At 41.3% G+C, this 23,703-nt stretch overlaps 1 protein-coding gene across 5 annotated transcripts in view; it reads left to right on the top strand.

The window, feature by feature from the left end:
* Positions 1 to 18,864, top strand: part of foxo (forkhead box, sub-group O) — a 36,752-nt gene extending 17,888 nt beyond the window's left edge. Inside the window, exons 5-11 of one of the 5 annotated variants that reach the window (XM_064693798.1) lie at positions 10,177 to 10,469; positions 11,580 to 11,807; positions 12,013 to 12,214; positions 12,288 to 12,458; positions 12,578 to 12,667; positions 12,730 to 13,265; positions 17,905 to 18,864. In XM_064693798.1, the coding sequence (XP_064549868.1) occupies positions 10,177 to 10,469; positions 11,580 to 11,807; positions 12,013 to 12,214; positions 12,288 to 12,458; positions 12,578 to 12,667; positions 12,730 to 13,131 (1,386 nt within the window). In that variant the 3' untranslated portion in view covers positions 13,132 to 13,265; positions 17,905 to 18,864. Of the gene's footprint in view, positions 1 to 10,176; positions 10,470 to 11,579; positions 11,808 to 12,012; positions 12,215 to 12,287; positions 12,466 to 12,550; positions 12,668 to 12,729; positions 13,266 to 17,904 lie in introns of all 5 variants that reach the window. The other 4 variants (XM_064693797.1, XM_064693795.1, XM_064693796.1 and 1 more) reach the window with 4 other exon arrangements.
* Positions 18,865 to 23,703: the final 4,839 nt, after the last annotated feature.

Below are 23,703 nucleotides of genomic sequence, written 5' to 3'. Positions count from 1 at the left end.
ACATGTCGTTGTTGTTGTTGCTGCTGGTGTCGTGTCTCGTCTAACTGTACCCGGCAATTGCGTAGTAGACGCTTGGCCTGACACACGCCCACTTTTCGCTGCTGACAGCGACGTCAGCAGCTGGCGGCAACGACGGCGGCAGCGTTGGCGACGCGGAAGCAGCCGTGCCTCCCTTTGGCAAATGATTTTTGCTGTGGGTTTTTTTTTTTTTTTTTTTTTTTTGCTTTTTATGCATGTGTTAGTTTCAGTTACAGTTATTTATTAACATTTTAATTGCAGGCCGTTTGTTAAAGTGCCCCCATTTAATTATATATCTTTACTGATAAGCCGCAAATATGTATGTGCGTATTTAGTACATGTATTAGCACACCAAGTATGTATATTAAGGCACTTGCAGTAAGAATCTGAACCAAATACTTTATTAAGAAGAAAGAAAGAGCTTGAGTTTTAAGGAAAATTAATGGCATTCAGCGAAAAGCTTTAAGCTCAATGTGCTTTCGAAATTATTGATCCTTTAACATAATAGAATACTTTTAAGAGAATACTTTTAAATTTCGTGCTTTACTATTGAATTTCTCGGAAGCTTCTCTTCAATATCTGTTTAATGTGCTTTCGCAATTATTGATCCTTTAACATAATGGAATACTTTTAAGAGAATACTTTGAAATTTCGTGCTTTACTATTGAATTTCTCGGAAGCTTTCCAAATTGTTGCTTCTCTTCAATATCTCAAGTATGACTAATAACAATAATAATTATATGGCGAATATTTTACAATTGCTCGATTAGTTGAATCTGATTGTGAGGTTGATCTAATAGACCTTAAACACGTAATAGTTTTTTTTTTATTTTTTTATAGCCGCTTCTAATTCTGTTTCCAATTGCAATTGCGTCGCACTGAATTTTGCATTGTCCGAGGTTAGTGGCATTTGTTGCACTATTTCCACTCGAAATACTCGGAATTTTTACGGCGAGTTTGTTGCACTTATTAACGCCCAACGTCGTCTGCCTTAGGCCGTAAAATTGTAATGTTTTTTTTTTGCTTGGCTCTCGCACTAAAATGCAAAATAAAGCTACTTTTCTGAATGCTGCGCGATTTATGCGCCAAATATTGTCTGGCATTCGCGAGCGTGTCTGGCAGCCCAGCCAGAATAACAGACACACAGACACCCACACATAGACACACACGCACGCACACACACACATGTACTTATATTCACCGGAATATAGCCAAAGTGCGCAGTAGGCTTTTGTGTGGATTGCAAAGCGATATTTGAGAACGGTTAGGAACATGTCCTTGCCTCGAATAGTTTTATCATACTCCATATAAAATGGGTCAAAGGGGTATAATGCATTTGTGCAGAAGGAAGCATCTCCGAGCCCATAAAGTCTATATATTCTTGATCAGCATCAATAGCAGAGTCGATCTAGCCATGTCCGTCCGCCTGTCCGTATCTATGAGCGCTAGGATCTCAGAACCTATAAGAGCTAGAGACTTGAAATTTGGTACGTAGGTCCTCCTAGTCCCCGCGCAGCACGAGTTTGTTTCCGATAATCGATAACTTTCCCCGTTTCCAAGTTATCGATAAAAATCTATATCGAAATCGGGTTTTTGAGCAAATCTCGTAAATTTTAAGAGCCAGAGTCACCAAACTTGACAAGCAGCTTCATGAGTACTATATATACATATATATATCAAGTATTTTTCACATATAGCCATAAATCGAGTAAATTAACCAATTTAATTCAAAATTTTAATGCAATTATCCTTTTGGAAGCACACGAAGCACAAAGTCGGTATTAATTGGCTTCTCTATGTTCCTAATATGAGAGCCAAATCTTTTGAACAACCCGATCTCTAAACAGGAACGATAAGTCAAAAGAAGTTTTCGCCAAACAAAAAATTATATAATTTACCCAAACTTGGCAAATGAGCCAAATGTTGCGCTTATATAAAGCTTCAGTTCAGTTCATAAGATTAATAGTATAAATTATTTTTTGATCAGCTCACATACATATACACATATATATTATACATACAAAGTACCAAAGTTTGGCATTTAATGAACTTGAAGAATTATAAATAATTCCAAACTGGTTTCGAATTGCCAACAGAAAAAAAAAAGTAATAATAAAATAAATTAAAAAATTTTATTGAGAAATTATCTCATAGAGAAAAATGCCAACCGGCAATAAATAATAATGCAATAATAATCAGAAACGCCAATAAAAATAAAAAAAAAACTGAAGCAGCAAACCCGATACAAGAAAGAAACAATAAAAACTTGGCCATAAGAGAAACTGTTTCGGCCCGGAGATTGTGTGTGGAGCATCTCTCCGACTTGGTTGGTCTTGGACCAGACGGACGGACGGACGGACGGACTGAGGATAATAAAATTATATATTTTGTGAACTTGAAGCTAAACGTGTTGCAACCTCGAGAACCTGTCTCTGTTTATGTGGGCGTGGCCAGAACTGAGTAGGACACAAGGAGCCAGGCGGAGCACGTTCATCATTTGAATGGCCAATTCCAATGGCCAGCTAATGGCCAGGGCGTGGGCCAGCTGCCCATAAATTTGCCGATTGGGTTGAAATGATGGCTAAATAATTATGGAATTTAAGTCCACGCGATTCTCTTTAAGCCCGTCGCCTTAAACCTTAATCAATCACGAGCTAAGCGCGCTGACCAGCGCGTGGATTTGTCGAGTACTTAATGAATGTCGAATGTCATCATCATCGACAGACAGACAAACAAAACTACTTGCCACAAATTGTGGCACAAGCTGAATTCAATTCGCGCTGCCATTTCGCATTGCATACATTTTGGGGCAATGTCCTCCTTCGCACAAATTGTACATAATTTGGCTTGATTTTGTTGTTGTTGCAGCCACTTGAATGGAAAAAGTTTTTCTGTTTTTCTTTTATTTTTCTCCCTTTTGGCCATTCAGTTTGTTGCGTCGAGACACTTATGAACTGTTTATGGAGTGCATTCCCCTCCTGCTGCTGCTCCTTCTTGGTAGACAGACAGGACGATCAGATCCTTATTTTTGTGGCTTGCCATTTGTTGGCCATTTTATTATGTGGCTTTTCTTAAAGTCCTGCAGGTGCAATTGCAATTGCGCCTGCGACTGCAGGTTGAGAATTTCAGCACAGCTTCCGGTTACAGCTAGCTTCCGGTTTTTATTTCCGCCGCAGTCGCAGTCGCCGTCTCTGCTGTGGTCTCTGCCGGCAGGCGCCATTTCTCCAGCGATTAATCGCAAACTTTGCTTTTGGCTTTGTCGCCAACTCAAATTCATAAAAGTTTGCCCACATACACACAAGAAAAACTAAAAAGAAAAAGAGCTGCGAAAAACTTTTGCTTTTCTTTATATCATATCATGGCCGTATCATCACATCATCATCGGCTCGATAATGCTGCCAGTTTTATGTTCGCATATCTTTTGGATATTTTTGGACAACTTTCGGAGAAGGGGCTGGAAATGGATGGGCCATATCAGCATCATTCGGCTTTGCTCAATTCCAATTTGATAGTCGGCTTTCCCTTAAAGTTTTTCCCAGCTCAAATGGCATTTCACAAGTTTCCGTCGACCTCGAAATCATTTTTTGATACACAAACTGTAACAATATTGATTTAGCTTGGGCCTAAAAAGTGACTCCATGAATGTAAATAAAAAATAAATGAAGCCTTAACTCTTTTTGTTATATGGAAGGGAAGGAAGGAGGAAAGGCGGGAGGGAAGGACTTTAAGCCCATTAATTATTTGAGGCGAAACTTAAAAGGGATAAATTGGGTCAAGCTAAAATTTGGAGCTAACAATTTCTGTACCTAAATGACATGCTAATATTTTTTAGTAAATACTGCAAAATTAATAAATAATTTTTTTTAATATATTAGCTTGAATTTTTCTATTGAATTTTGGCTAGTTAATGTTGCTTGTAGGAATAAGATGTAGCTAAAATTTGGAGCTAACAATTTTTTACCCAAATGACTTATGCTAATTTATTTTATTTTTTTTTTTAGTAAATACTGCAAAATTAATAAATAATTTTTGTATATAAAATGTTAATATGTATATTAGATTGAATTTTTCTATTGAATTTTGGCTAGTTAATGTTGCTTGTAGGAATAAGATCTAGCTAAAATTTGGAGCTAACAATTTAATTTACTAAAGAGTTTCAATTCACGAAAATGTTGTTTTTTTTTTGTAAATATTGCAAAATTAATAAATAAATAGAATTTATATTATATATTGTATATTAGATTTAATTGTTTTATGGAAATGTGGTTAAATAGTTTTTTCATGGATGTTGACTGAAAATTTGTTTTACAAAGCGATCTTTGAATCGGGTTATTGCTTTGAGCCGTGAAAGAACCAAACCAAATTCGTTGCTTTGGCCTTTTATCAGATATTCCCTTGCATTAGCTAATATATTGTTTATCTAATCAGAGAGAGAGCTGCTGACGTCCTTACCATCCATTACAAATTAAGCCAAAAAATTACCTTTGCTAAATTACCGTTGAATAGGTGACTGATAGGCCGCCAAATGAGAGGCATTGCTCTAACATATAAGTAGGCCCGATTTACAACAAAAGGTGAACGATAAATGGCCGTTAATTAATGGCGTGTGTCAAAAGCAACGATAATGACGAATTGAAAATGCAAATGCAAATGCGATAACCCGATTCCACATATACCATATATGCATGTACCATGTATGCATGCCCACCCTCCACTTGCCCAGCTTTGAGAAGACGCCACATTTGAAGTCAAGAGCAGAGAGAGAGTAAGAAAAAGGATGTTTATACAATTAATTAGCCTAAAGTAAACATAAACATGCGAGCGCGCTGCGCTCCAGTCGAGAGAGGCCATCAAAAAAATGTATCTCATGGATACACGAATTTTTGTTTAGTCTTCGTTGTCGAAGTGTTTACAAAAAATTTGTTATAACAATTGAATTCATTGAAGAAACGAAAAACACGTCGAGTTGTAGGCGTTCCGAACTAGGGGCGTGGCAGTTTTGGAGTATGGCAAATTAAATTGTAACTGCATTGAACTTGGCTAGCTCGTGCCGCAATTAGTGGCAGGACATGTTGTGGGGCAGGCTGTGGGAGGGTTGAGGGGGGTGGGGCAGTCTGTGTATGGGGCAGGCTGTGTGTGTGTGTGTGTGTGTTTGTGTGTGGCAAGCTGAACAACCTGTGCATGGTTTTGCCGTTTCAAAAATTTATATCTCAATTTCACATCTAAATGCGAATAATCTTTTTTTCTCCATTTATTCTTTATTTTTTGTTGTGCTTTTTTTCTGTGTGTTGGGGTTCAGCGCTGGGTTCATTTGATTTGTGTGTGAGAATTGCCGCAGCTGTTTAACATTCGAGCGCGATTTCTTTTTATAGTAGCACAATGCACACACACACACACACACACACACACACCTTTGTAAATATATCTATATCTATAGCTTGTGCCGATATGGATCTGCGCTTTGCCGTTTTATTCTGATTTTGGCCGGCTAAACTGGCATTTAGTTCACTCGACAGCGACAATTTTATTTTATTTTGCTGCCAATCTGTTTTTGGGAGCCAGTCCCAACCCCCCCCCCCCCTCCCCCCTCTTCCCCCCAAACAATTGCCACTGCGTATAATTTTTAATATTATTCATTAGAATACATATATACATATATATATATATGTATATATTAAACGGAACACGACATCAAATACTTGTTTCAAGTTCTTTTCATTTGGACATTGAATAAAACTAATTGAGCTGCATTTAAATGAAACATATTTGATTTATGCGTGAATATCCTTGGATTAGCTCACCTTAGAGGTGTCCTGTTTGACTATCTAACATGGGGACTGTACACTGCGAGAAATGTTTGTTCTTTAGCAAAACCATTCATAGAATACGTACATATATATATTCATAAGTTAAACGGAACACGATCTCAAATACTTGTTTTATTCGTCTAATTCAAGTTCTTTTGAATGAATAAAACTGATTGAGCTGCATTTAAATGAAATATATGTGATTTATGCACGAATATCCTTCGATTGGCTCAGCTCTGAGTTAAATCCTTTTTTGATTCGTCTAATTCAGGTTCTTTTTTTTATAACGGATTGAGCTGCATTTAAATGAAACATATCTGAAACATATCTGATATATATAATATAACGGATTGAGCTGCATTTAAATGTCTGATAAATTTAAATATCTGAAACATATATGAAACATATCGGAAACATATCTCCTTCGATTGGCTCTCCTCTGAGGTGTTTTAACACTGTGAGAAATGTTTGTTCTTTGGCTTCAACTTGAGTGCGTTGCATGTTGCCACATGGCGGCATTTGTGGCTGCCACAAGCGGCTCAATAAGCCACTCGAAATGTGAAATGTGTGCATATATGATGCCGCGATGAGGGCGCATTATCGCGGGGTCGCGGGGTCGTGGGGTCGCAGAGGTCGCGGGGGTTGATTGCTCCCGGAAGCAGAGAAAAGCTAGCTGAATGGGAACGCGACTCGGGTAGATTTCGCATATATATAATACTATATATATTGTGGAACTGGAATCTCCCCCAACTGTGAACCAATTACTCTGATAAATTATGGAGAAATCAGAATCAAGGCTAATAAATAAAAACTGTGTGTCTAATAAATGTAATTGCCAACTAGTTCTGCATAACTGGGTCAAATTGTGAGCCGCCTGGCAACCAGTTGGGGTAGGGGGCAGGGGGCAGGAGTTAGAGGGAGGGGGGGGGGATGCTGTTTCATTGTAATTCACGCTCGGTGCACATTAATTGTGTGTGTACACAAAAGGACATGCGAATATATCCTTGGCGACAAATGGACTTGTGCTCATATACGTCGTATTAAATTTCCATTTCGGAATTTTCGCCCATTTCTGAATTTTCGCCTATTTTCTGTGTGTTGCAAGCAAATTCAATGAGAAGCCTTAAGAGCTGCCATTTCGCCATAGTTTCTGCTTCTTTCGCTTTTCCTTTTTTTTTTCGCCCAGTCTTTTTTTCTTTTCATATTTGTGGGGGAGTGTGACCCACATACGCACATCTCCTCCTCCTCCTCTCCCCCCTGGTTAGCACATAATGCAGCGCCCTGGCAACTGCCCCCCACCCCCGCCGCCACCGCCGGTTGCCTTTACTGGAGTATCTTGTACTCGGCTGGAAGTCTTTTCTATATAATGTACACACACATATCTTGCAAGTTTATAGCGCCAATTAGTTAGATGAATTGAATTTTTTTGCTGCCAGCTTTAAGTTTATGAATATTCAATGAAGTGTGTGCCATAAATTATGAATGCCCATTTGTTAGCATTTCGTGTAGTAGGTTTTCTAAGGGCCCCAACTAGAGATGCGTGTTTGTCGTGTTTTCTGGCGTGACACGAAAAAATCTACTTTCTGCACTTTAAAACTACCAAGTCAAAACTTAACTGGTTATATCCCTGAACAGGGTATTATAACTTTGTCGTGAAACGTGTAACGCACAGAAGGAGACATCTCCAACCCCGTTAAGTATATATATTCTTAATCAGAAACAACAGCCGAGTCGATATAGCCATGTCCGTCTGTCGTTTCCATGCGAACTAGTCTCTCGGTTTTAAAGCTTTCTTTATGAAACTTTGCAGAAGTGCTTCTTTCTGTTTCATGCAGTACATATGTCTAAACCAGCTAAATTGGACCTCTATATCATATAGCTGCCATAGGAACGATCGGTCGAAAAGTAGATTCTTGTATGAAAAACTTTTTTGTTTTTCAAGATATCTTGACCAAACTCTGCATTTATTAGTTTTACCTTGCTCCTCATATATTTGCAAAATCCCATCAACATCGGATCACTATATCATATAGCTGCCATAGGAACGATCGGTCGAGAATGAAGTTGTTGTATGGAATACTTTTTTGTTTATCAAGATATCTTGACCAAACTCAGCATTTATTAGTTTTACTATGTTTCCTACATTCATCGAAAATCTTATTTATATCGGACCACTATATCACATAGCTGCCATAGGAACGATCGGTCGAAAAGTAGGTTCTTGTATGGAAAACTTTTTTGTTTATCAAGATATTTTAACCATGTGCTTCTGTGCTTCTTGGATACGGGCAGAGCATTATGAAAAGGTTGGGTCTGCTAGGGTATAAAATGTTCGGCGTGCCGAAGATAGCCCTTCTTTCTCGTTTTAACTTGGGCATCGTTTCTCTGCTTTTATTGATTCCACATCTTAAATGATTAAGTTCCCGAATTCCAAGTAATGTTCAAGATGTTGCTTCTTAGTAGAGCTGAATGTATTTGAATCTCTGTTAATCGAGCTGGAGCCAGCACAAGGATAAGGAACGTATTTATAGACTTAGCAGCTTAATCCTTTGGCCATGACATGTGGCAGCTTAATCGGAACTAATTTATGCATGTTATGCCAATCGAATGGTTCCTGTCCAGCGAATTGTAAGATAATTTCCTCTAGGCGTATTAGCATAATAAAAACGTTTCGCTCCTTAAATTATTGCCAAGCATGTTTGCAAATGCCAGACATTAAGTACGGCGGGGCTTTTGGGCCAAAGGACGCACTTAAACATTTAAATAAAAATGATAACTTTATGCAAGAGCCAGTCAGCAGAAGGGGTAAAGTGTGTGTGGGTGTGTGTGGGTGTGGGTGTGGGTGTGTGGGTGTAAAACCGAAATGTCATTACGACGACGCCAGGAGACGCCAACAGGACTCGACTGTCGCCAAGTAAAAGTTTTTCGACTCGCAAAAAAAAAAAAGTATTATAAGGTCTGGCGATGTGTGTTGCTCCTGTCTGCCCAATCTCTCGTGTGTCGTCTGCTGTCTGTTGTCTGCGCACAGGTTTAGTCGTCAGGCGTACTTCCACACACACCCACACCCACACACACACACACACACACATGTGCTGTGGCAACGGTGATAAATGGCGCCAATCTGCCGCCTGAAGTCGCGACGCATCGCATTTGGTTGGGAGTTGAGCTCGGGAATCTGCGGCTGCCTTGCTTTTCGGTTAGTTTAGCTTGTAATGCTCCCATTTAGTGTGCAGAGAAATCCCCCTTTTTTTTTATATAACTATATATAGATTCGCCCAAAATATTGTAACCGATGACAAATCCGCTCTAAACGTGTTTGATTCTTTTTGGTTGTGTTTCGTGTGTAATTGTTGTGCTTCTTTTTTCATACCCTGAACCCATTGAAAATGGGTGAAAAGGGGTATAATGTTTTTGTGCAAATGTATGTAACAGGCAGAAGGAAGCATCTCCGACCCCATAAAGTCTATATAGTCTTGATCAGCATCAATAGCCGAGTCGATCTAGCCATGTCCGTCTGTCTGTCCGTCCGAAAGGACGAAAGGATCTCGAAACCTATAAGAGCTAGAGACTTGAAATTATAGCTGTAGGTCCTCCTAGTGCACGCGCAGATCGAGTTTGTTTCCGATATTCGATAACTTGCCCCGTTTCCAAGTAATCGAAAAAATCGATGAATCAAAATCCTGTTTTTTAAGCAAATCTCGTAAATAATAAGAGCTAGAGTCAGCAAACTTGACATGTAGCTTCTAGAATAGTTTATATATATCAAGTATCTTTCATTTTATACCTATCGGGTGTCGGAAGAAGAAGCTTCAGGGTATCCCCTAGTCGGGAGCAACCGACTAGAACCTCTTACTTGTTTTTTTTTCCACCTCCTGTCAGAGGACTCTAGTCTCCCAGTTGTGTTCCTGGTCTGTCTGCTCGTCGATTTGCTGTCATTACGTTGCGCATGACGATATTTATGACTATTGTTATAAAATATGAATTGACAGCTTAAGCGACAGGCAACGACGACGACGACGACTACAACACGGAGCACCAAGAACGACAGCCAAGTGAAGACAACTTCCAATTAGAGACCGTGTGTGTGCGCGCGCTCTCTAAAACCCATAAAAATGTCGTCAGACAATTGAATGGCAAACCGGGAAAAAAGGAAACATAGCACAAGACCTTATCCTTATCGAGTTGCCCCCCAACAGGAAGTTAACGCAATTGCTTACAAATCGTTACATCGGCGCGACTTGTGGCGAATTGCTTAACCCGCAAACGCAAAGATTTGCAAATTCCGCAAAACAGAAACCAACTCAAATCGGCCTCATTAATTGCCACGTTTCTTTTTTCCCACCCTTTACAGAACTCCATCCGGCACAATCTGTCGCTGCACAATCGGTTTATGCGCGTGCAGAACGAGGGAACTGGGAAGTCGTCCTGGTGGATGCTCAATCCGGAGGCCAAGCCTGGCAAATCGGTGCGACGTCGTGCCGCCTCCATGGAGACATCGCGCTACGAGAAGCGTCGCGGACGGGCCAAGAAGCGCGTCGAGGCTTTGCGTCAGGGCGGAGTTGTTGGTCTCAACGATGCCACGCCCTCGCCGAGCAGCAGCGTCAGCGAGGGGCTCGATCATTTTCCAGAGAGTCCGCTTCACAGGTAACTATTTACAATTGAGAAAACAAAACGCAGGTAGATTAGCTTCAGTTACAATCAATTATCGCAATTTAGTAGATCCTTTAGATATTTCGCTATCGATTTATTCACATAATCTAGACAAGATAGATATTAGATACAGAAAATAGAATAACGAAACAAGTTTTTAAATTGTAAAAACATGGTGAATTAACAAAAGACATCAAATGGTGCAAAAGGCAAAACCACTTATTAAAATAAAAAAAACAAAAAAAAAAAAAAAAAGATATCTAGAAATCAAATATATAAGATCTTTTGAATTACTTTGTAAGTCCTGCCAGAGGTATTAGTATTTTGTTAATATATTTGTCAGGATATTTGTCAAGATATTTGAAGAAATCATAGATAAAGTATAATTTTAATCAGGATAATGTTCTTATACGACATAGCTCGGTTCGTCTGTCTGTCTAAAGCTTCTCCTTTTAAAATCGAAGCTGATGAAACTTCACAAAGTTTTGCCTTTTTGCTGACAGGCAAAATTAACACAATTGGTCCAAGTATAAGTTTCTGTATATATATCTTAATCAAAAATCTTGACGAGCTACTATTTCGCATAGATTTTATTGGATAAGCAACCCAAAAGTTCTAGGAGAGTTCTAGTATAGAAACGAATGCATCTGGTAAATGTCTGCAGAGGTATTAATTTATGAGACCCCGAAGAGAACTGAGTTTAAGTTTTAAATTTAAAGTCTTTAGCTCTTATAGACTCTGATTATTCAGAGGGAAGACAGACAGACGGACTTGTCTAGATCCGGTTCGAATATGGCTCCTGTTTTTCCAAAATAAATATAATACCCTTTATACCCGCTTTAATAATGAGCATGCTGCGCTTAATCCTCACGTAGTTTACAGATTTGGCAATTGACGCGTGCTTCGCATATCCTTATAAACACTTTGAGTAGTTTTGAATGCTGCCTTTTATCCGTAGAGTACTCAAAAGTCTGAGCTGCTTATGATTTGGATATTATGAGTATTTTCGTTTATTATGAGTACATTTGTTTTTGATTACATTTTTAATTTTGTATTGTTTGTCTTGTTTTTTCTTTACATTTTAACTATCGTTTTGCGGTTCAGCGGCGGCTTTCAATTGTCGCCCGATTTCCGTCAGCGCGCCTCATCGAATGCCAGCTCCTGCGGCCGTCTCAGTCCGATACGGGCATTGGATCTCGAGCCCGACTGGGGCTACTCGGTTGACTATCAGAGCACGACAATGACGCAGGCCCAGGCCCAGCAGCTTGACCAGCTGGCCGGCTCCATGGCGGAAGAGCTCAAACTCCAGAGCGACATGTTGCAGCAGCAAGGGTCAGTTGTGTGTGTGTGTCCGTGTGTGTGTATCTGTGTGTGTGTGTGTGGGCCGCCTTTTTTTATACGTTCGTTTCACAAGCTTTGCATGCTCCAAATTCTATATACATATTCCTATCTCTATCCTCACTTGTAATTTAACTGCTCTATAAAGTCAACGTTTGTTTTTTGTATTTGCAACCCAACGATCGTACGGCTGGAGCAGGTTCAGCGCCGCATCTGGCCTGCCCACCCATCAGCCGCCGCCGCCGCCCTATCAGCCGCCGCCGCAGCTGCAGCCACAAAGCTATTCCCTCAATGGACCAGGATATGCAACAATGCAGCCGCAGGCGCAGCCTCAGCCTCAGCAGTGCCTGCTGCATCGCTCGCTCAACTGCGGCTGCCTGCACAGCGGCCCAGTGCGAGATGTGAGTTGCCCCTCCTCAACAAAGTTCAATCTCCTTAAATTGCCAATTGTTTCTCCTACTCCTCTCTTGGCAGGGCCTGTCGCCCAACTCAGTTACCACCACAATGTCGCCTGCGTATCCCAATAGCGAGCCCTCGTCCGACTCCCTCAACACATACAGCAACGTTCTGCTCGACGGCTCCTCCGATAATGCTGCACTTCTTCAACAGCATCAACAGCAACAGCAGCAGCAGCAGCAGCAGCAGCAGCAGGGTAAGTGCCAAGACATCTCCTTTCCGTCTTATTCTATTCCTCTATTATCTATTATCTACTGTCTATGTCTGTCGCTGCTTGAACAGATAATAACTGCGCCTCTACTTTGATAGGGCAATGCCTGGAGGCGCTCAACAGCGAGCAAATTGACGAATTTAATCTGGAGGACTTTCAGGGCGGGCTCGAGTGCAACGTCGAGGAGGTAAGCCCAAAATACATCTCACAGAGATCGCAGCCAATCCTCAACTGCTTCTGTTCTTCCAGCTGCTGCAGCAGGAGATGCGATACGACGGACTGCTGGACATTAATATACCGCTGGCAGCGGTCAACACGAATACCAACAATGTGATCTTAACCAATAATAGTACAAACAGCAGCAGCAGCAGCAGCAACAGCGCCGCCGCCGCAGCCGGCTCCAACAGCAGCGCAAATGTTCAGCTCAATCAGTTGCAGGCGCAGCTCCAATTGCAGCAGCAACAACAGCAACAACAGCAGCAGCAACAGCAACAGCAGCAACAGTTGCTGTTAAGCAACAACAATAATAACAACAACAACAACAACAACAGCCTGGAACTGGCCACACAAACGGCGACGGCAAATCTAAACGCCCGCGTCCAGTACTCACAGCCCAGCGTGGTCACCTCGCCGCCCTCCTGGGTGCATTAAGGTAGTTGAGCTCAGCTCGGATCGAGTTGAAGACGACGCGGCTGGGCCCTAATCTAAGGACAATATTGTGTACACTTTAAACTAGCAGGAGGATGGCAGGCAGCTCTCGCCGCAGCCCCACAACAGTTTACAAAGTGAGTAGATGCAGCTCCGACTCCGACTGCGATTCGGTTTCAATTAGCATCAAGCCTAAAAGCCATTCAATGTGACAGTTATGCATAAATTATGTTAATAATGTCAAAAATCACAGCGCATAAAGCGATACATTATGAATATGGAGAAAACCCAGAGCACGACAGAAGGGGAGCAGAGCTAACCCCCCCAAGTTGCCCACGCTCCACAAATTTCTTTTCACTCTGATTTTTTTGTGCCGTGTCCTGTTTTTATAAGCATTTTGTATACAATATATATACAAATCGCCTTAGTTTAGTCGCCATTTCCCTGCCTGTCCTCCATGAATCTTTCATGGCGATTCCATTTGCTGGATGCCTGCCTTCCGTGCTGGCTTTTCAATTGCCGACTGCTGGCTTTTCGTCTTGAGGGCAATTACACGCGTTCAATTATCATAATACAATGTCAAGTGCGCCTCCGCCCCGCCCCCAAAATAAGAAATAGCCGCAAAAAAAAACAATTTTAAAGTATTTTAGATATTTTTTCAATTTTCCAAACTTTAAAGCGGCGCGTGCTGCGGAAAATTAAGTCCATTTACCGGGGGCCCATAAAATATGTAAGAGCTGGCCACCGGCATTCAAGTGTCCTTATGGACTACACCCCTCCCCCCCTCACAGCCCCTCCCCCCTCCCTTTCCACTTCTATTTCGCCCACGTAATGGCGGCGCTAATTTGGTTGGGCAAGCGGCCCGAGGCTGCCTTTGCAAGTCCTTTGGCGACCGCGGCGGACAAATTCGTCAAGGCAACCTCTACCTGCCTCCTCAGTGTGTGTGTGTGTGTGTGTGTGTGTGTGGCAACAGCAAATGCTGAAAAATTAATTACGTCCTTAGGGTGACTTATGTCCCTAATATTGCTGCTGCTGCTCCTGTTGTTGTTGTTGTTTTCCTATGGCTATTTACCTGTTTGCCGCGCTCAAATCAAGCGTGTTAAGTGCAGCTAATAGTGAAAAATTACCTACAGTTTTTTTTCGCATATTTTACAAAGGTGTGCGCAGCCTTTAACCCTTCGCTTTGACAAAGTTCAGCAAAGTTCGTCGAGAAAAGGAGCTCAGCTCCTTCCTTTTTGCCAGCCAACTCTTTTGTTCACTTTTACATATTACAGGGTATTAAATAGTCGTTGCTTTTACTTGCGCTACCTTTTTCTCCCTCTTCAATTGTTGCCGGGTTTTTTTCAATGTCAGTTAAGCTGTCAGTGTGCATTTTTGCTTTGTGCTCAAGTTTTGTGGCGGGGGAGGGGAGAGGGGGGAGGGGTGGGGACAGTGGACAGCGGGGCGACAAAAAACCCAATGAAGTGCCAGGAAAAACTTTTTGAAATGCCACGCCCCTCCGCCTGCGCCTGGTGCAGTACGCACAAAATTGAATTCCACATTAAGTTTTGTGTAAGCCAACAATTAGAAAACAGCAAAGCGACCAGCAAAAAAAATCCCCCAAGACTAAGTTGTCAAGGGGTGGGGGAGGGGGTGATAGAGAGAGAGGGAGAGAGGGGCGAAGGGGGGAGAGAGAGGGAGAGGTAGCCAGCGCCAGGACAAAGTTGAAACTTTGTCAAGTTGTGGCGCCAATCGTGTGATGTGCTAATAAAATAAAATCAAATCGTCTTTGTCATGGGGCAAGCAGCGTGCCAGGGGGAGGGGGCGGGGTAGGAGAGGGGTAGGGGGGGATTGGTGGAAATTTATGCCAAGTGCAAAAACTTTTGTGTTTGGCCGCCGCCGTCGCCGTCGCTTCATTTGAGTGAATAATTTGAATTGCAGCCAACAATTCGAGGCGCGATTTCCATTTTTTCCATTTATCCATCTTACACTTTTTTTTTTTGGTTTTTTTTTTTTTTTGTTCATAATTCCGTCCAACTGACAGATCTACTTAGGAAAGTATTTCTCATATCTGGAATTTAGAATTTATTATGCAAATGCGGGCAAAATGCTGTGGCATGCTTTAAAGTTGCCAGCCGCATGTTGCATATTTAATAGAATATAAAATAGAAGGACACACACACACACGCACGCACACACACATATTTATATATATAGTACACGTTTGTCTAATAAGCCGCCGCCTCCAGCGCGACACATGTCAATAAACGGCTAAAGTTGCCGCTGCAAGATGTGAGCTGCTCCACAATTTCCACGTCGTTGTCGTCGTCCGCAGATTGACTCACTTGACACATAATAAAGTCGCACAAATTATGGCTGCAGCTGCTGCTGTGGGGCAAGGCAGAGGAGGGTGGAGGGGGGAGGGTGGACCCGCTGTTGCTGCCTTTGGTTGCCCCGGTGAAAGCGCGCGTGAAACACAAAAGCATTTTGGGCCAATTTATTAGTGGAAAAAAAAAAGAATGTTAAAAGAAAAAAGAAAAGCCTCACATTGAGGTTGACATTCGGAGGCCTACTCCTAGGCAGCGTGGGGGAAGGGGGGAGGGGTCTAGATCGAAAAGTTTTTTCGTTAAGTTTCCATTTCTCGAGGTGTTGCAACTTCGCCCGCAACTCGCTTAATAATTCAAGAAAGTCAAGTCAAGAAGTTTTGTCGACCACTTTACTATTTTTGTGCGCCTTTTTGTATTTTTTTCGGGGCACATTTGATTAAATTTTAATGGCCGCGCATCATTAATAAATGTCCGGGGAATTTGCTGCGAGTAGCGGAATAAATTGAGTTAGCCAGGCATTGCCCAGGAGAGCAGCTATGCTCGCTGCTCCTTGTCAGGACGGACAGCTAATTGTGCAACTGCAAATCTGATTATCCGTAAGCCAAGGTGACAGACAGACGGACGGACGGACTAACTGACAAGGCAGGCGGCATCAATTTGCCAGCGCAGAATTTATAATGATGATACAAATTGTCAGCAATTGTGAATAGCAGCATTTTTAAGGAAGCTCTCAAAATGCCAAAGGACACAAATGGGGGGGAAACCACATTTACACACACTTAACTCGACGGGCGGAGAGCTTGGCAGGAGCCGGAGCAGGACACAGAGCTTGGCAGGAGACGCCTTGAAGCAAGTGTCGGAAAACAATTGCCAAGTGTGGCGCAGGCAAAGGACACGAGCAGCAGGCTGCGAGAGCGAGAGCGAGACAGCAAGTGAAAGGGCTTGTGCAAAAGCTGCTTAAGGATCCGCAAGGATTTGTGTGCCTGTCCCACACACACACACGCACACACACACGCACACTCCAGTACACACGGCAAACAAAGCGCCGGGATTGAAACACTTGTTGCACGGACAAAGCATAATGACGTGACAGACATGAACACACACACACACACACACACACACACACGCTTGCGGTGTGTGCAATAAGTAATAAAGCAAACAAGCGACACGCCTGTAATAAACTGCAAGGCCTGCAGGACTTAGCAGAGGCAAAGGAATTCAGCAGCTACAGTGTGTGCCGAGTGCAAATATGCCTGGGGGGAGGGGGGGGCGTGGCAACTAATCAGCAAGGAGGCGCAGTCAAGCAGTCAGGCGAAATGAATGCGCCCTCAAGGGCGCGGCAATAAACTTATTTGACGGCGCCCATAAGTAGGCTATGATATTTTTCGTGTCAAAGGGCGCGCATAAAATTCAATTGCTGGCCATAAAAATTGCGCCTGATCAACATATACAAATATATACATATTTATATATCTTCTTTTTTTTTAAGCCGAAACTAATAAAACGGCTGATAAGCGTTGAGTTTTGATTTTTATGCTGAGCAACAACAATTTGAGAGAAAATTTATTGTTATAGCCGAAAGCGCGAAGCAGCTAAATTCTCGTTTTAAATGCTTAGGCTGTCGCTTTTTATGACACAATTTGCGCCCGATTTTTGTAGTTTTCCATTTTCGGCTTCTCTTTTTCTCCCAGTCGCACAATTTGCATAAAAATTGCCAGGCTGAGGCTCATCTCTCACATTTGCTTATCGCTTATGAATATTTTGACGCCAAGTGTCGAGTGCCTAAATGAATAAATTAGCACCCATTCGGGCAAGGACTCTGCTGCTGGGCAGTTTGCAGAAGCTGCTTGCTGATTGTCCCTTTATGAAGTGTTGATTGGAATTTGGAGGACTCTCCAATACAAACAAATAAGAGGTTCTACTCGGGTGCTCCCGACTAGCGGATACCCTGAACCCGATAGGCGATAGGTATAAAATGATAGATACTTGATATATATACACTATTCTAGAAGCTACATGTCAAGTTTGGCGACTCTAGCTCTTATTATTTACGAGATTTGCTCAAAAAACACGATTTCGATATCGATTTTTATCGATTACTTGGAAACGGGGCAAGTTATCGAATATCGGAAATAAATTCGATCTGCGCGGGCACTTCAGGACCTTCAGCTTAAATTTCAAGCCTCTAGCTCTTATAGGTTTCGAGATCCTTGCGTTCATACAGACGGACAGACAGACGGACATGGGTAGATCGACTCGGCTGTTGATGCTGATCAAGAATATATATAGTTTATGGAGATGCTTCCTTCTGCCTGTTACATACATTTGCACAAACACATTATACCCTCTTTGCCCATTTTCAATGGGTTCAGGGTATAAAAATGATGTGTTGATGGGCTCAGTAAGAGTCCATTTTTATTTCGATTACTGTAAGAACTTATAAGAACTTGATTTTCTTTCGTTGCAGGATTTATCTGGTCGCTTCTAATTTAAAATATACACACATAAATACACACACACACACACACATACATACACACATACATACGTATAGCATATAGAAACGCGTAAACTTAACTGCATAGTGACATAGAAACTAATATACAATGTTTAGCGCTTATAATTAGTAGAATTCTCTGTGCATGGAAAATGTAATTCATATTAACAAACGAACGCAAAAACAAGTAAAATGCAAAATTACATTGAAATTTCTTTGAAAGAAATTCAACAACAACAACAACAATAATAATAACAACCCTTTGCAAATATTTGCTAGTTAGTAAGTCATTTTATGTACATATTAATTTTAATACCCTTAGCATAAAGTGAACCACAAATAACAAAGCGTAAAACGTACAGAAAAAAAAATAAACAACAAAAAATTGATGTTCCAAAATATTCAACTAAAAGAGCGACAAGTAAACAAAAAAAATAAACAAATAATAAGATGAAAACTTAAAAAACCAATTAGCACAATTATGTAATAATTTATGCCCAATGTATTTAATTGAAAATATTTGTCCACATATATTACATGCGTGTAATTGTAATTGTAATTTGTACATTTTTTGTAGAATGCTTAAAACAAAGTCTTTAAATCATATATGTATGTATATTATGCTTAGGATTCGCAATGGAATACGTAATATTCTCTGGTACTACTCTATGTATGCAAATAGCTCGGCCCGAATGGCTAACGAGAGATTTTCTTTTTGTGAAAAGTCGTTAATCCAATGGAAAACTGAAACTGGGCTATTTACGTTTGTTATAGATAGTAATCATACAAGTTAATCAAAACACACAAACAAACAAACAAACAAATTGAATGTAATTCATAAAATATTAATCTAAGTAAATGTAAATGTTGCTAGGCAAATAAACGTAAACGAAAACAAAAAATATAACAAATAAATTTATATTACCTAACTATACCTATGCGCATATTTGTGTACTATTATGGGCTAAATGTTAATTATTAATTAGATTGTACAATTCAAATGTAGTTCATAATATTTAAAACAATTACAAAATATATATAAACACACATATATATAGATAACGATGATAATAAAAAACAACAACAAACGTAGAAATTCATGATTTAAACATACCAGATTTGGCATGATGTTTGACATTTTAGTTAACAGAGAATTTGTTTATCCGTAAAACTAAACAATTTGAACTGTTTTGATATTTTTTGCGAAGCGCCATCTGTTGGCTGGTAGCTTCACACAAAATGCTTTTGTAACATTGTTAGTCTTACTATCACACATAGAGGGCGCTTTTGAATTTAGAAGCCGCTTTGAGAGCAACTGTTGTCGAAAGCTCATTGCACAGTTTTAGATCCAAACTGTGATTGTTGTTGTTTTTGCTGTTTCTTTTAAATTTAAATACGTTTATTTGCCAAATTCTGTTCAAAGTACTCTCTAACTTAAGTCTATATAAATTACTTTAATTTCAATAGACTTAGAGATAAGTTTTGATAGAGTCAGCAATTCGAATTGTAGGCAACCATCTGGAGCTTTAATTATGTGCAATTATTTCGTTTGACATTGTTATAACAAACATCTGGCTAAGACGGCACTTGGTGCTGCTGCTGCTCGATATCTTTACACACACACAGAGCGAGCACAAAAAGCCGTAAGATGTCTTTGTTTGTGGGCATTATTTAATGTAATAACCGATGAGCCAAATCAACAGGTGTGTTGCGGTTCAATAGCCCAGCCAAGCAGCCAGCTTGCCAAAGACGATTCATCTGAGGGGTGTGTGTGTGTGTGTGTGTTTGGGTGTGTATAAAGCGGGAGTAATTCAATGGAGGCGTGGCAGCAGCAGCAGCAGGCAGACCAGGAACAAGGAACAAGTCCTGTTGCGTAATCAACGTCCTTTGCAGGCAGCGCACGTTTCATGTTCTTTTCAGCTCATGTTTGCCCGTGGCCAACTCAAGTCAAGTCAAGTCGCTTCATCTTCCTATCTGTGTGTGCGGCTGTGTGTGTGTGTGTGTGTGTGCCTGCGCGTGCAGCAATTTGAGCCGGATCTGTGCGTGGACTTATGGCCAAGTCCGCGTCAAGACGGAAGTCTGCGTTGTCGCTTGAATCGCCTTTGAAATCGTTTGGTGCTTTAACACTTTCGTCTTGGCCAGCTTTGGCTTTGGCCTTAATTTGCGTTTTTATTATGGCCCTGGCTGCTGCTGCTGCTGCTGCTCATCATAAATGCAAAACCCAAATAAATTCTTTGGAAATTTTTGCGGATGCAAATTCTTGACCTCAGCCAGGCAAAGGCCACCAAGCTGAAACAACAACAACAAGGCAGCCGCAATTTGAGTAAATTTAATTGAAACCCTTCGCTGCTTATTTATGCATATTTATGGAATACTGGACCGGGGCATTAAAACTCAGCAACAGTTGCCCAGGACAGTTGCCCCAGAAGAAAACACATTTGGAAGGCACAGTTGCCACGGCAAACAAAGAAGCAACAACAAAAGCGCTAAAACAAAGTTGCAGGCAACTAAACTCAATTTCCACTCAGCGCCATTCTATGCCATTATGCTAATGCGGGCCAGGCAGCAACAACAGCAACAACAGCAACAACAACAGCAACAACAACTTGGCTGTGGCGTCTCCTGTTGCTGCACAATTGTCAAGGTGAGCTGCGTCTTCGTCTTCGTTTTTTTTTCTTTCGAATTGGCAATAAAAGGGCGCTAGAAGCTCGCCTGGTCGCAGCAGCTGCCGTTGCTTATCGCGCTGACTTTTTGCTTCCGGTCTTGCGTCGGACAGGACGACGACGACGACGACGACGTCCGCCTGCCAGTCTAACGTCGTATAACAAGTCGTCTCTCTTCGCTCTTCAACAAATTGTTGCGCTGCTCGCTGCGTAACCGATTCGCTCTCCCTCCCTCTCTCCCTCTCTCTCTCGCGCTCTCTCTTTTGGTAGCTGGGAAAAATTGCGCACACGCCGTGTGCGTCGCTTTGTAGCCCACTGTGCTGAAACTGTGCTACGCGTCGGCAGCGGCGTATAACAGTGTGCCTGTTGAAATTCCAGCTGCTCGGCACGCACAGTTCGTTGACAGTTCTCGTCCTGGTGGCACGTTTGCACGCGGCAAAACGCACTCTTAACGCACAACCAATTTAAATAGCAGTAGCAGCAGCCAGAAGAGGGGCTGAGCACCAACTCCAAAAGCCTGCAACTTGCACACAGTTGTTCGGTTATGTCAGCTCAGTTTTAAGCGCGTTTTCTGTGTCTGTTCTCGCGCGTTCACCTTGGCAACGCTCACCTTTAAAGGCTGCTGCAACTGAAGGTGGCTCGATCAGCCTCCCCTCCTCCCCTCCAAATCAAAACTCAGTGTGTTAGTGTGAGCCGGAAGTGTTTGCCGTGCAAGAGCAACAGTTACCCATATTGTCTTTGGGCTGTGTGTGTGTGCATAATTAGAGCGCGCAGCAGAAATCCTTGCGCAAGGATTTACGCACGGCCACGCGGCATAAAATGATAAGTAAGTTAACAATTTTTGGCGACTCCACTTTTCCACACTTCTTCTCCATACAGGCTGTTGCTCCTTATCCTTTGTCGCTGCTTCCTTCCATGTGCTTATTATGCTAATAAATGTGGGACTCTGCTCTGCTCGCTTCTCCCTTGTTTGCTTTTAAACGCATTTGCTGCTTTTGTTGCTGTTGTTGTTGTTGATCTTGATTCCCCCTCAATACCGCATATTGTGTCCTGTTAAACGCCACTTAATGTCCTTTATATACTTACTTTTCAGAGTAAGTGTTTTTCTTTTTGAGTTTTTGCTTGTCTGCCGACATCTGACAAGTGCACAAAGCGCGCATCAGATCTGCTCCATACACACGGAAAATCCAGACAGACGGACAGACAGACAGACAGACAGTGCGAAATAGAGAAATTGTCACGACGTGGAACAAAAACCAAACTAAAAACGACAAAAAAGTTCTTTAACAGCCGAGAAAAGCTGCTAACAAAGTTGGTCAGCAACCAACAAGTACAATTTTTGGCGAGAAACAGCATTAATTCATGTAACAACAACGTGTCACGTACGTAGAAAAAGACCAAAAAGAAAAACCAAAAGAAAAACCAAAAGAACTGCATGCCTAGCTCAGATAGAAGGAGAACTGTAAGGATCGAGCGGCAGGTGTTCGCTTCTGATAATCAATGCACTTTTTTCTATTGAACCCATTTTTTTTTTTAAATTGAGATATTGTGGAGCAGGTGACAGGCTATGTGACCAAATCTTAAGCTACTTAAAAAATCTGCCTTTGCCCTTTCGCTAAGTGATAAAAAGGCGTCTGCAATTATAACTTATTTCCTCTTAAGCATCCGCAGCAGGATTTACTCGGCTTAAGACACGAGCGACGAGTAAATCAACGGACTGCTTAAGTCCTTGCAAGAGTGCCTCTGTTTGTGCCTGTGTGTGTGTGTGTGTGTCTCCTTGGGATAAGCGTGCATTGATTTCCATAAGCGAAAAAAGGGCTCGTAAAATGTTTGCAAGTTCCGGGAGCATGTGGAGCCCCCAGAACCAAAGTCTTTGCTGCAGAGCTAATGGAACATTGCAAGCGCTTTAAAAATCTTCCATCCCCCTCACCCCCTCACGGCCCCCTTACCCCCCTCACGCCCCGCAATTTGTGTACATTTTTATGAGGCCTGCTGCCGACATTTTGTGCTTTTTCACTTTTGCTTTTCGCCGTATTTTCATATACTCACTTTAAATAGAGTACAACGTGGTATATGCAATGCTATAAAAACTTAAAAAAAAATTAATTAAATACAAAATATCGAATGCCAAGCTAATGTCTTCTATTTCACAAATATATAGTGCCCATAAGATAACTCAGCTGCTCAGATGTGGCATTAAAGGGTATATTTAAATACATGTATATTTGAAAAAAAATTAATTTAATTCAAAATATCTAAAGCCAATCGAATACTTTCTATTTCACTAATATATAGTACTCATAAGAAACTCTGCTAATTAAATGAGTCTTTGGCTGTATAATAGTCGTGGCATTAAATAGGGTATATTCCAGTACATGCAAATTAAAAAAAAGAAATTAATTTAATTCAGAATGTCGAATACCAAGCTAATACTTCCTATTTCATATATACTAATATAAGTACTTAAAAAAACTTAGCTTGTTAGATGTGTCTCTGCCTGTACAATAGTCGTTGCTTTCAAGAGGGTATATTCAAGTCGAGCATTTCTTTTGCCTCATTCTACTCGCTTTTATTTGACAGTCGTTTTCATGTATGACTTTTTGGTTCTGTACATTTTCGCCTTCTTCTTCTTCTTGTTGTTGTTGTTGTTGCCAGGCTTGAATTGAAATTTGTTGAGATTTACGCATATATATTGCATGAAAATTGTATTCCTTGTGCACGGTCGGAGTTCCGGCTCGGAGTTGGGTCGAAAAACTCAATTGCGGCTTTTTTATGCGTAATTCTCCTCTCGTTGTCGTCCTTCAGTCACTGTCGCTGCTCTTCGTTGTTTTCTTGATATTATTTTTTAATTTATCTTTTATATTCGGGCTTATGCCATATTCTTACCCGCCTTCCTGTTCAACTTGTCTCTGTGCTTTTATGGGACCACTTTCTTCGTGACTCTACGCACAATATATTTAATGGGGCAATTTCACAAAAATTTGCTTGATTTTTTTATTAAAATTGATTTAAATGTGGCTCGCATTGAGCAAGTCCTGTCCGCGAGGACCAGCACAGATAATGCTGGGAACAACAACAACAACAACAGCGGCTTATGTCAATGAAT

Source organism: Drosophila montana, unplaced genomic scaffold, assembly GCF_035044405.1.
Source record: "Drosophila montana isolate Dmon_TW-CO22-7 unplaced genomic scaffold, ASM3504440v1 contig_3733_1, whole genome shotgun sequence".
NCBI classification, from domain to species: Eukaryota; Metazoa; Arthropoda; class Insecta; order Diptera; family Drosophilidae; genus Drosophila; species Drosophila montana.
This window is presented reverse-complemented; position numbering and strand designations above follow the sequence as displayed.